The sequence below is a fragment of the Puntigrus tetrazona genome, chromosome 20, assembly GCF_018831695.1.
Source record: "Puntigrus tetrazona isolate hp1 chromosome 20, ASM1883169v1, whole genome shotgun sequence".
NCBI classification, from domain to species: Eukaryota; Metazoa; Chordata; class Actinopteri; order Cypriniformes; family Cyprinidae; genus Puntigrus; species Puntigrus tetrazona.
In genome coordinates, this window is record NC_056718.1 from 9,653,306 (window position 1) to 9,665,933 (window position 12,628).

At 38.7% G+C, this 12,628-nt stretch overlaps 2 protein-coding genes across 8 annotated transcripts; both read right to left on the minus strand.

Moving 5' to 3' along the window:
• Window positions 1–2,365: 2,365 nt before the first annotated feature.
• LOC122325171 (E3 ubiquitin/ISG15 ligase TRIM25-like) lies at window positions 2,366–5,388 on the minus strand. Of its 5 annotated transcripts, none has more exons than XM_043220112.1 (6): window positions 4,778–5,388; window positions 4,436–4,531; window positions 4,096–4,317; window positions 3,859–4,015; window positions 3,178–3,242; window positions 2,366–3,048 (listed from the first exon to the last, which is right to left on the minus strand). In XM_043220112.1, the coding sequence occupies exons 1-6, from the start codon at window positions 5,354–5,356 to the stop codon at window positions 2,860–2,862; spliced, it is 1,308 nt and encodes a 435-aa protein (XP_043076047.1). In that variant the 5' UTR covers window positions 5,357–5,388; the 3' UTR covers window positions 2,366–2,859. The 5 variants fall into 5 exon arrangements, with proteins under 5 accessions (XP_043076047.1, XP_043076046.1, XP_043076048.1 ...); XM_043220111.1 differs by having other exon boundaries at window positions 4,096–4,329; XM_043220113.1 differs by having other exon boundaries at window positions 3,174–3,242; window positions 4,096–4,329.
• A 446-nt stretch (window positions 5,389–5,834) lies between these two features.
• On the minus strand, window positions 5,835–12,494 carry LOC122325172 (tripartite motif-containing protein 65-like). 3 transcript variants are annotated; one of them, XM_043220118.1, is made up of 7 exons: window positions 12,359–12,494; window positions 8,015–8,487; window positions 7,422–7,517; window positions 7,078–7,311; window positions 6,788–6,983; window positions 6,661–6,705; window positions 5,835–6,418 (listed from the first exon to the last, which is right to left on the minus strand). In XM_043220118.1, the coding sequence occupies exons 2-7, from the start codon at window positions 8,387–8,389 to the stop codon at window positions 6,303–6,305; spliced, it is 1,062 nt and encodes a 353-aa protein (XP_043076053.1). In that variant the 5' UTR covers window positions 8,390–8,487; window positions 12,359–12,494; the 3' UTR covers window positions 5,835–6,302. The 3 variants fall into 3 exon arrangements, with proteins under 3 accessions (XP_043076053.1, XP_043076051.1, XP_043076052.1); XM_043220116.1 differs by lacking the exon at window positions 12,359–12,494 and having other exon boundaries at window positions 8,015–9,829; XM_043220117.1 differs by lacking the exon at window positions 12,359–12,494 and having other exon boundaries at window positions 6,824–6,983; window positions 8,015–9,819.
• Between the last annotated feature and the right edge of the window lie 134 nt (window positions 12,495–12,628).

Genomic DNA, 12,628 nt, shown 5'->3' on the forward strand with positions numbered 1-12,628 from the left:
CTAGATAGACTTGCTCAAAGAGCTGGATTACGTGCCTTCGGTCTGTTCAGTGAACATAACGCTGAGACTATGACTGTCGGCAGACGCATTGGTACACGTGTGCATGCAGTGGCATTCCTTTGTTCCCCACCGCTTTCCAGCTCAGGGGTCTGCTGGACGGAGTAGCTCTCAACAAGTACCAACTCCTCATATCAGGAGGCTCATAAGAACTGTGGCACAGGACGTCTGAGGGCAGGTCCCTCTGGGTTAGAGCGGCATCCACCGCAGTCTTCGGTGCCTGTCTCTCCCCAGTGCCCTCGGCACTGCACCCAACCTTATCTGAAAAAAAAGATTTGAGGTTGTGGAGCGTGCCACCACCGAGGGAGTCTCATCAGCAAATGTGTCTCAATGGGTCCTGTGGACTGTAGAAAAAGGTTATTGAATCCAGTTTGAGTTTCCTCCACCAAGTTTTAGCAGCATTACGCCCACTCTGGTGGGCCTCAAGCAGGCTCTGGTGATGGAACAAAGAGTAGTAACTCTCTTGAGAAAGGAAGCCATCAAGGTGGTTCCTACTCAGGAAAGGGAGTCCAGGTTCTACAGCCGGTACTTCATAGTTCCCAAGAAGCATGAATGGCTAGGGCCCATTTTAGATCTCAGGCAACTGAACAGCTCAGTCAGAAAGCTGAAGTTCAAGATGCTCACACTGAAATAAGTTGTGTCACAAATCAGGTCAGAGGACCGGTTTGTCTCAATAGATCTAAAAGATGTGTATTTCCACGTATCCATCCATCCTTCTCACAGGAGGTCCTTCTCACTTTCCTAGACAGAAATTCCTGTCAGGAGGGATCTCCTCTCACAGGCAGGGGGCACAATCTGTCACCCCCACCCAGAGTTGTGGAAATTGTGGGTGTGGCCCCTCAGAGGTCACAACTCGTAGCTTCTTTTCTCCCAGCTGATGGGGTAGAGACCTTGCTCTAACCCAGAACTCCCTCAACAAGGAAAGTGTATGCCCTGAACTGGAATTTCATGGTGCAGAGTTCACCAGCAAGACCCAGTTAAACTGCCCGTTTGGTACAGTTCTGGAGTATCTGCAGGCTAGAATCTTGGCAGGGTTATCCCACTCCACATTGAAGGTGTTGAAGGTACGTGTGCCAGCTTTATTGGCTTACCTCTCACCATTCGGTGGCAGGACTGTGGGTAGACACCCCCTAGTAATACACTTCCTCTGCAGTATGCTTCCCTGTGTGGGACTTGTCTGTGGTGCTTGAGGCTCTCTGTGAAGACTGTATCTCTTCTGGTAATATCCTCTTTAAAAGAGTTGGGAATCTGTAGGCCCTTTCAGTGGCCCCTCTTATTTCGACTTTGTGCCCAGTCTGGCCAAAGCGTTTTTGTACCTTTGTGTAGGGTATGTTCCTAGGTCCCCTCCTCTTATACCACAGCCCATCATGATGTTTTTAGGAGTTCCAATGAGAATGTGCCAATACAGTGTTCGTCTACTGCTAGTAGCCCTATTCTGGCCAGGTCATGTATGTTTCTTGAACTTGATTTCCCTCCTAGAAGGCGCCATTCTGCACCCCTACCTGGAGTTATAGAAACTGTGGGTGTGGCCTCTGAGGGGGGCACAGCTCAGAGCTTTTGGTCTCCCAGCTAGAGACCTTGCTCCAACCCAGAACTCCCTCAACAAGGAAAATGTAATGTGAAAATGTTTTTCACTGAAAGGTGCATATAATAATATTGTAAATGGCTATCTCTAAACATTTCTAAAGAAAACAAATGGAATATTTGGGACTGATAGACTGAAGTTTCAAGTTCTCTTGTTTATTATCATATATGGCACTTTATGCCGACTGCTGAAATGGTCTGAAAAAAACTAAGAAGGTGCTCCCCAAAAAAATATTGTAGCTGTGTACACAGGAAGATACTAAGCATATCAACAAAACTAACAAGAAAAAATGCAATCGTATTTTAATGGGAGTTTTAATGGAGAATGGAATTAAAACACAAACCACATGCAAAATATGTAAAAGCGGTTTCAGTTGTACTCAAAATTTGAAATCGAACTGCTCTCCCGTTGCCTCCTGTCTAAAACATTCATTCCCAAAATGGACTGCAGCATGTAACCTGAACAGCTTTATTAACTAGCATTTATTTTAGTATTTAGTAATTCTCAGTTTAATCTTTACGTATATTGATTGTTGTGCTGCTTCTGCTGTTTCCACAGGAATGGCTTCTTCCATTAACCTTGGCACAAATAGAACTTAACAGGGGCTTTTCAGACTGAGTTTATGGAAGTGCAGTTTTTGCTGATTGAGCTGATTGAGCTGTTTTAACCTCTGTTCCTTACAAGCAGTGAAGATCAAGGACAAATGTATCTACTCTGCTGAAGTGGGTTAGCTTTGTGGTGATTTATTAAAATATTACAGAAGGATACACAATGTTAACAAAATTAAATTTATTCTGACAATTTATTACACTAATCATTTACATTATGTATTACAAAAAGCAGACAACCTGTGAATAATTAAATGGCCAATTAACATTCATTGTATGGATAAAAAAACAACAACACAAGACTTAAAAAATATTATATATTCCACAAAAGATAGAAAGTATGCAGGATAAAATAAATGAGCATAGAAGAGCTTATTTCCTAAAAGTTGCCAAATGTCAAATTACAACTTTTTCATTACTAAATATTGTAATTTCTTAATGTATATTAATATGTCTTTCATCTGGCTTTTTGCCCTTGATATAAAGTAGGTGGGGACAAAACTGTATCAAGAAATGCTCTGATATCTCATTGGAACTTATTTTGTGACTCCACCAAGGTACACTTTATAAAATACTGTATTTTGTCATAATGCTGGAACTGTGTAGGGTCTAAGATAAATCTATAAATCTGGCCTTATCGCAGGCCAGCAAGAGCTGTGCATGTAAACCTCTAGTGATTGTTGGATCCTTGGAGGGGAAACTTCCCACGCCGTACACTGTGATCTGAATCCCGCTCAGGGCAAAGTACAGGTGGAGGGATTTTAAACTTTCGGAGTTTAAAAGTATTATACTGTGACGCTGTGGAGAAAAATCCATTTCATTAAATTATGTGTAAAATAGTCAAACAAGCAGTAATCAAAGCTGCAAACTTTGTTATAGAAAACCAACCAAAGGCATGACCCATGAGATCTTATTGATCATACCGACCAGTGTGCATCCGATATTGTGCTTTCTATTCCAGTGGTTTTTAATCCTGAAGCTGCAACTGTACACTGCACACAATAAATGATGTCCTATAAATCAGGGCCTGTATTTACAAAATATTTGATCTTGGCACTGAAAGTTCTCCTAAATAGCAGGAAATGTTTTATTTGTGTCTTGATATCAACAAATGTTTATTCAGGAATAGAGAGAAGTCTAAGCTATGGGTTACTAAGATGTATGCAGAGATGCACGTGTGGAAATATTGTAGAGCATGATTTTATGATGCCAGATTCAAATATTTGAAAAATAAAAATGTTTATTGCCACAATAAAATAAATATTTTAAAATGCAGACTAAGAGTCACCTATTAAACTATATATATTAAGCTAATATATGCACATGTAACAGGCTATTAGATGAGGTAAATTCATCCCCTCTACACCCTTCCCCCAGCCTGTAGCATCAAGGTCCCAGCTCTCAGGCAGTTTTCAGAAAATCTAGAACCTTCTGTTCCCCACAGTTCAGAAGGACATGTGTTAGGCTCATATGCTGTAGAGAATATGGCCCTGTATGAATATGACACTGTATATATATATATATATATATATATATATATATATATATATATATAGAGAGAGAGAGAGAGAGAGAGAGAGAGAGAGAGAGAGAGAGAGAGATTTTTACCTGTACGAGATATCTTTTCTATCTCCTCTTTGCAGAAATGCTGGATTTTTTCTTTTAACAAAGAAATTGATTTCCCTACATCTTCAAAATAGAGGATAGATGTGTCTCTGACCTTAGGCCATTTTAAATATGGCATGACAAGCTCTTTATGGAAACTCTATAGACAAACAAATAGACAAATGATCAAATAAAAAATGAACAAAGTCACACAGTCCTGTTTTTCTCAAGCTCCGTTACCTGTAGGAAATGGATGTGATCATCTGTTTGTAAAAGCTTCTCCAGTTCAGTGTTTCTACTCTTCAGATCACCAATCTCCTGCTCCAGTTTCTTCATGCGTTCTTCAGCTCGACTCACTGCAGCTTTTTCCCGATCTCTGATGATCTGTGTGACCTCAGAGCGGCTTCTCTCAATGAAGATGATCAGTTCATTGAAGTTCCTCTCACTCTCCTCCACTGCTTTCTGTGCAGAGCACTATTAGGACACGTTACACACCTTTTGAACTGTTGCACTTTATGCAGGATTACTGTCCACAAAACCTATGGCTCCAAATCATGAAATGTTTCTATAAGTAACTCACCTTATAAGTCTTCACATCCTCTCTCAGCTCCTGAAGATCTGCCTCGATCTTCGGGATTTTCTGCTTTAAGATGTTTTGTATTTGCTCCAGGTTTTTCTGTTGAGGAAAGAAATGAGCTAAAAATATTAAAAATAAAGTTTATTTCTCATAAATATTTTACTATGTAATGTGTTTTTTTTTGTGTCACATTACACGGATGCTAGATTTGCTTATGATTGCCCTAAGAAAATCAGTTTAATAAACTGCTCATTTAAATAAGCAATTTAATGTCAGTTTAGTAAACCCAGCCAGTCTTATCGCAAGAAGTCAGTGATCAACAGTAATAATCTTATTTAGTAATACCTGTCTCCTCGTCCTTTCTGCTAGAGCTGTTATAGTGTCATGGTTTTTATGTTCATCCATTGTACACAAGTAACAAATACAGCTCTTGTCAGTCTGGCAGTAGATTTCCAGTTGTTTATGATGTTGAGGGCAGATCATCTGCTGCAGTCGTCCGGTGGCATCGATCACTTTGTGTGGTTTACCTGAACGAAATTCTTCATGACGGTCAAAATGAGTCTGACAGTAAGACTCCAGACACACCAGACAGGACTTGACGGCTATGTGTTTTGTTTCAGTGCAGATGTCACACTCCACATCTCCAGCACGAGCGGGAACAGGAGCTTGTAGTTTAGTCTTCTTCAGTTTCTCCACCATTTCAGTCAAGATGGTGTTTTTGCCTAAAACAGGCCTTGGAACGAAGGTCTGTCTGCATTGAGGGCAGCTGTAAACTCCCTTCTGATCCTCCTGATTCCAGCAGTGTGTAATACAGCTCATACAGAAACTGTGTCCACAGGGAATGGTCACTGGATTCTTCAGTAGATCCAGACACACTGGACAGGAGAACTGGTCCTGTTCCACCAAAATACTGCCTTCTGCCATTTTACTGTGAGAGACTCAAACAACAGCATAACAAGTTATGTGGCAGGTCCTTTCCGTGTTGAAGGGATTTCCTGGTTCGTAGGGTGTGGCGTCAGGATTATAATGTGCCACTAGATGTAAGTCATTTTGAAAAGTTATTCACACACACAATAAATATATATATATATAAAAAGAGAAGAATTCAATGTTTTTTTGTTTAATCTCAGAAGGTTAATCCCTGCCAGTACATGTTGTAGCCAGAACCCAGGTAGAATAGACCAACTGTACAATTGACTGAACTCTTCTGATAATCACAGTGAATGTATTTTTCTGATCAGTGGTCACTGATTTTTGAGCCAGTTCAGTTTCGATGATTCAATGATTTCTTTCAATCAGATTCATTTGGAAAGTTCACTGCGTGGTCTGGATTGTTTGCACTGGTTTCTCACTAAGTAAAACGCTGTATGACTGGATATTGCACATAGAACAGATCAGTAGAGCAAACGAATAAGAAATCTTTAATAACCACATCAACCAGCTTCACCTGCACTTACAAATAATTCATCTAAATAGAAAAACGACGGCATTGGCAAAAGATTACAAGACCAAAACAGATGACTAAATTTCTACCAGTTCTCTAGATAGATAATTGCATACATAGATACATAAATGCCTAAAGATATGGTAAATATATTTCCTGCAACATTTATGAAGTTATACAAAGATGATAATACAATGAATAAATATATGTAGATTTCCAACATTAAAATAGGAATATACCAGTAATACATTACCAGTAAGTACATTTCTAAAAAAATATTCTTGTGCTTTTAAACTAAATATTAATTTTAAACAAATATGCATGTGCTTCAGCTATGAACTTCCATTAACACAGCAGTTGAGCAGCGTGACCTCTGGAGGGTCTGACACACGATCCTGGTAAAGTGGAGGCTCTGGGTCGAGACTTTTATTCCATGAAATGCCAGTACTTTGAATCTGATAAGGATCTGCTTTGTGACCATACATTTTGGGGACGACCAGTTGGAGACCCTGACATCGGGGCCCGGGACCGTTGCTGTGGTGCTGTAGAGGAAAACAAACATACTGTATTATGTCACGCTGTCATGAAATAGTATAGTTAAAGCTTTCAAAACAAAGCCCCTCGATGAAAATCCTGAAGAAAACGAAGATATAGATTTACTCTCAGAGTGGGGCAGCTAATGCATGCGAAGGATCTCATTAATCACGATGAAAAAAGGCTGCATGTCGCATTAAAGGAGGTGCCAAACATCATGATTGAAGTGCATTTTATGAGTAAAGCTTACACTGTATTCTCTCCTCAGAAGTGGAAATGATCTGAATGTCTTGCACTATGGAAACCAAAAAGTGTTATTTTTACATGAAGAGAAAACTCACATATAAAACAAGATGTAAAAGACTTCCAAACTCAACTGTATGTTGCATGTGATGATTCTTCAGTGACTTTACCTGTACAAGATATCTTGTCTATCACTTCTTTGCAGAAATGCTCAAGATTCTTCTTTAGCAGAAGGACAGATTTTACCACATCATTGTACAAAAGGTGAGAACTGGCTGTGATTCTGGACACATCTGTAGTTTGTGGAGGAACAGAGCAAGACTCGACACTCTACAGAAACCCATGCAAAAAAAAAAATAAAACATTATAAAGGCTGATTGAGACACCAGTAGATCATTGTCCTGTTTTTCTCAAGCTCCGTTACCTGTAGGAAATGGATGTGATCATCTGTTTGTAAAAGCTTCTCCAGTTCAGTGTTTCTACTCTTCAGATCACCAATCTCCTGCTCCAGTTTCTTCATGCGTTCTTCAGCTCGACTCACTGCAGCTTTTTCCCGATCTCTGATGATCTGTGTGACCTCAGAGCGGCTTCTCTCAATGAAGATGATCAGTTCATTGAAGTTCCTCTCACTCTCCTCCACTGCTTTCTGTGCAGAGCACTGTTAGGACACGTTACGCGGTGAGCTTCAGTGGGACTGGTCTGACCTCCTCGCTGCTTAGAGGAGAGTTTTAACCGAACATGTAACTTTTCCACCAGTTGCCAACTCACCTGATGAGTCTTCACAACCTCTCTCAGCTCCTGAAGGTCTTTCTCTCTCAGCTGGATTCTCTGCTGGAAGTCTCTTTGTGTTTGTTCCAGATGTTTCTTTGAACAAGGAAATAACCGTAAATCTGAGAAATGTGGTTTTCCGAATTAAAAAGTTTTTTCTTTGGTTACGCAGTATTGTCCTCTAAACAATTCAGACTAAAAGGTTACTTCAGGAAAGTCAACTTCAGTATTAGCACCAAAAATATGAGCAGAAACCATTACTTTAACTTGACAGTTTGTCATATTCATAAAACACAATATTTACTTAATTACTTAACTTTACCCCAATTTTTTTCATCATAAAAGAGAAATCATTTATTTAGACCCATCCAGTGTATTGTTGGCTAGTACCTGTGGGACTTATGACTTACTTTTTGTGGTTCAGGGTCACACATATGATACATTTCCATACATAAAGACTATATTAAAAACAATTTTATTCAAGCGATCAGATAAATACATAGACTATTTATTTATTGTGATATTAAAAGACCACTTTGCTGTGCAGAACTATTTTTATAAACAAGCAAAAATTGGTCAATTTTTGTATTTACCTGTTTCTCCGTCCTCTCATCTAACGCTGCGACAGTCGTGTGGTGTTTGTGTTCATCCACTGCACACAAGTAACAGATATACTTCTGGTCAGTCCGGCAGTACATTTCCAGTTGTTTATGATGTTGAGGACAGAGCGTCTGCTGCAGTCGTCCGGTCACTTTGTGTGGTTTACCCGAACGAAATTCTTCACGGCGGTCAAAATGACCAGCAGGAACGGCAGCTTGCAGTTTAGTCATGTTTAGTTTCTCCACCATTTTGGCGAACATCACATTCTTACACAGGGCAGGTCTCGGAGCGAAGGTCCGTCTGCACTGAGGACATGTGTACAATCCCTTCCAGTCCTCCTGATTCCAGCAGTGTGTAATACAGCTCATACAGAAACTGTGTCCACAGGGGATGGTCACTGGATTCTTCAGTAGATCCAGACACACTGGACAGGAGAACTGGTCCTGTTCCACCGAAATACTGCCTTCTGCCATTTTAAGATTACAGACCAAACCACACAAACAACAGCTCAACAATAACTAACGCTGCTGGTTCTTTCAGCTGAATAGTTGAAACAGTTTCCTCATTCTGTATACTGTTTACTGCAGACGCGTTCAGGAAGTAAATAAAAACTGGTTTAAAAGGGCGCTGCGTGGTTTTAGGGAATTTGAATGTTTCGTTTTTTTTATTACAAGTGAAACTGAAAAAATTTGCCCAGTGAATTTGATTTGAGCTAATCATGCTCTTGTGAGAATTATATATACAAGATATTTTGCAGATGCAGTTTTTATAGCCAGTAGCCTATTAATAAAACTATCTAGGTTATTTCAGACTTTCGGGGTCAAGGTAGGGTCGGATAGTTGGAGAAAGTTATCTAGCTGGTTTATCTAGCCCCAGCTACGTAAAACTAATTTTACAGAAAAATCCTAGGCTGAAAATGATTGATTTCCCTAACAATTTGATCAAATGTGTGCCTGTTCTATTCTGATCACAGTCAGAACCGTGATTCACTTCTTTTAATGAGCAAATCCTTCCTGGATGATTAAGAAGACAATTTAATTCGGTAAACTAGTTGACATACTTTCCCATTACTTGCATACGGCTGCGTTTCTTGTAATCGTCCCTTCCAATTTATTACAAAGAATCTGGGCGCAAAAAAGCAAAGGAAGAACAAAAAGTAAAGTGTAGGAATGAAATATAATGTGAAATAAGTGACAATGGTTAATTAGAGAGCCTAATAAATGATCTTTGGTGGCAAACCCGCGAGTGACACTTGAATACGTAGCTTATTATTATACATCACGTTGATTGCTGCTTATTTTCGGAGCTCATCTTTCAGAGTGTGAATTTAATTATGCACCTGCGGAATCAGTTATTGAAGAGTTATTAGACTAACGACCTTATCATGTGATGCAGCCTATAATATGAAGTTGTTTGGAATTCAGATCAGGCTGCGGGCAAAAAGACTCATTTTATTTTATGAAAGTTAGACCACTGTCTTTTCATATTTAAAAGCTTTGGGAAAGCAGGTCCTTCAGGAACCTTATTGAAAGATTTATATTAGCTACTAAACCGTATTGTTTGCATATATCACTACTGAATTACCCCTTTAGAGATTTTCCTAGTTAAATGCATATATTTATCAGTATGGTGACTTGCCTTTTCCTGTCAGATTTATAAAGGAAATGACGGCATTGATTGGTTTGATTGAAGTTGAAGTAAATGCAGCAAAATCTGACCTCTTTGAGGGTTATCTAGCATTAGTGTGCATTGTCTCCATCTAAAGGTAAGAAATTGCCATTACAGTGTTCAGTTTCCAGCTGAACTTTGATAGACTATAGGCTGTCAGACTCTGTTTTTTAAAAAGACTGCATATAAAATTGCATAGACCAAATTATATAGTAAAAAGCACATATTTATAATAATAAAAACTGTACAATCATATATATATATATATATATATATATATATATATATATATATATATATATATATATATTATTATTATTATTTTTTTTTTTTTTTAAATGTGCAAACATTTATTAATCAGCGAGAGCTTAATTAATTACTAAAGCTATTCATTATAACTACTATCTATTTATTACATACGGACCGCTACTATGCTGTCCAATTCTATTAATTTTTGAAAAAATCTTTTTTGAGGCTGTGGAAAATAGTGAATGACTAGAGATACCATGACTGTGTTGTGATCTGACTAATGCTCTAGTGAACTAGGACTATTTAAGAGGCTGTTATCAGTCCTGTCTTATCATGTTCTTCCCAGTAAGATAAGCCTCAATTACTCTGAAGGGACTGTAAATAGCTTTAGATAAAAAGCTTCCACCACACTGTTATAACCCAGTTCGGATGTTGTTCCTTTCCTGTGCAATGCGTGCATTAAAAGTCATATCGCAAAAGAAAAAAAAGCAGCTCATGGCATTTCCCAGGTGTCCTTTGGTTTCCATTTTCACCTTGATCTCCAGTGGTGTGTCAGCTGTTAAAGGCACTTTGCCGGCTGGCGTTCTTCCAGCAACCCTAAAAGCCTTGTTTCTGAAAAGATGAAATCTGGAGCATTTTGTTTCTAGGACCTTGAAATGACCTTGAATGAAAATGGGATGACAATTTCCTTGTCTAATGACCGCGCCATCAGCCGTTAGTTTCTATGCTGCTTACAAGAATAAAAATGTATGAATAATACCATTTCTTGGTAGAAAGCCTATTTTTTATCATTATTTTGCTCATTCTAACTTCATTATAGCTATTTAAAGCTCTCTATATTATTCAGTCAGAATGTGTTGCACAGAAATATCAGTAAGACTGATGTTAGTGAATATTGCAAACGATCATATAGGCTGGTTCTTTAAACGCACACTCATTACTGGCTATAGCATCATTTTCCAGAGAAATAGCTATATAAAGAAAACATGACTAAATTCAACATGCTGTGTTCCCTGGAAGTGGGTAGTATCATACAGACTGAAGGTGCAGTATGTAAGATTGCCAGCTAGTGGTTGAAACGGGTACTGCACTTCTTTCCTGAAATATGCGCCAAACACATTTCCGAGTAGAATTACTGGATATTCTACAGCATTATTATTATTATTTATTATTTTTTAGAGAAAAAGCTATGCATATGCTATAGCGTTTACTGTGTACAAACACATTATGCTTCAGAAGAATCAAAAACTTACATACAGCACCTTTAAAATATTGGAATATTTTAGTTGCTGTGTTAGCGAATTCTCTATATAGACAGTATGATGTAGAGAAGAATAGACAGACAAATCAGACAAATCGTGAGGCTGCCACTTCACGCAACAAATTTTGAGCCTTCATAATCAATAATGTATGCAAAAGGATACAGCCTATTGTGCGGTTCAGTATGCTTCGGAAAATATTAAATGTTAAATATTAAATAAAATTTGTTTTGGTAGCTACAAGGTTAACAGGAGGGAAGAGGAGTTCTGGCTGGTTGCTATAAACCAGTATAGCTTATTTGATTAGCAGGACTAACTGACCCTAACTAACCATTTTGGGGTGCTATTGGGCCCCAAGTAAGTTCCAGCACCACAGGCTTCCATGAGGGCCTCTAGCGCTGATCAACATCTGTACCTTTAAATAATGAATGTGATTCGTTTCCATCTGTTAATGGGTATTTTTATTTATATTACTATATTATCATTTAATATTATAAATAAATATAAACCAAATAGTGAACTGATACTTCACTTTAAGTATTCTTCTAGCTATTTTACTTTGTGGATAATGAATACATTAAATACCTTATGTAGTTTTTTTTAATTAGTTTATTTATTTTAGGTATTTATTGTTTAGGTGTACTTTTCCAGCTACATACATACATACATACATACATGCTACTGCTATTACTTATTAATACTATTATGGATATTTGTATAGACCTATAGGGCTTAAAAAAATAATTGCATTTGTCTTCCAGCTTTAACGATACCTTGATAAAATAATAAATAAATAAGCCAGTTGTTTTGTTAGGGACCGCACTGTCCAAAGATGTAAAACAGTACCTCAGATGCATATATTCCACGCTACTGTTTTCTTTGCGTTTTTAGCACAATATTAACAGAGCGCTGAAAAACATTGTTTTACAGAAAGGCTCTCAAAAGCATGTTTATCGAAATTCTGCTAAAAAGAAGCCAGTAATTTTGCTTAGATTGCTAATTAGATATATTATGTGTTTCTGTCAGTCTTGGTTTTTAATCTAATGGTCGATACTTTTGCGCAACTTTTGAGGCTCGTCGAGACTTTTATTTTGAAAACACTCCTGAAGCGTGAACCATCATGACGGCACTCGCTGGCGGCCATTTTGTAGTCACGCCTACCGGAAACGGGGTCTGCGCCTTCACCGACAGCAGAACCGAGATCGAAGGAATCCCGGTCGAGCCCCGTCACGTTTCTCTCGTCTCTCCCACTCCCATCCCGGTCACCGCGGTTTCCTCTGCGGCTCTAGCGCCTTTCCACGCCTCCTTGCCGGGGGACTGATCGCTGGAGCGTGGGGGGGTTTTCCAGCGAGAGAGAGAGAGAGTGGGAAGAGGGAGGAAGAGCAGGTCCCTCATCATCATCATCATCATCATCACTTTCACTCCCTTCAT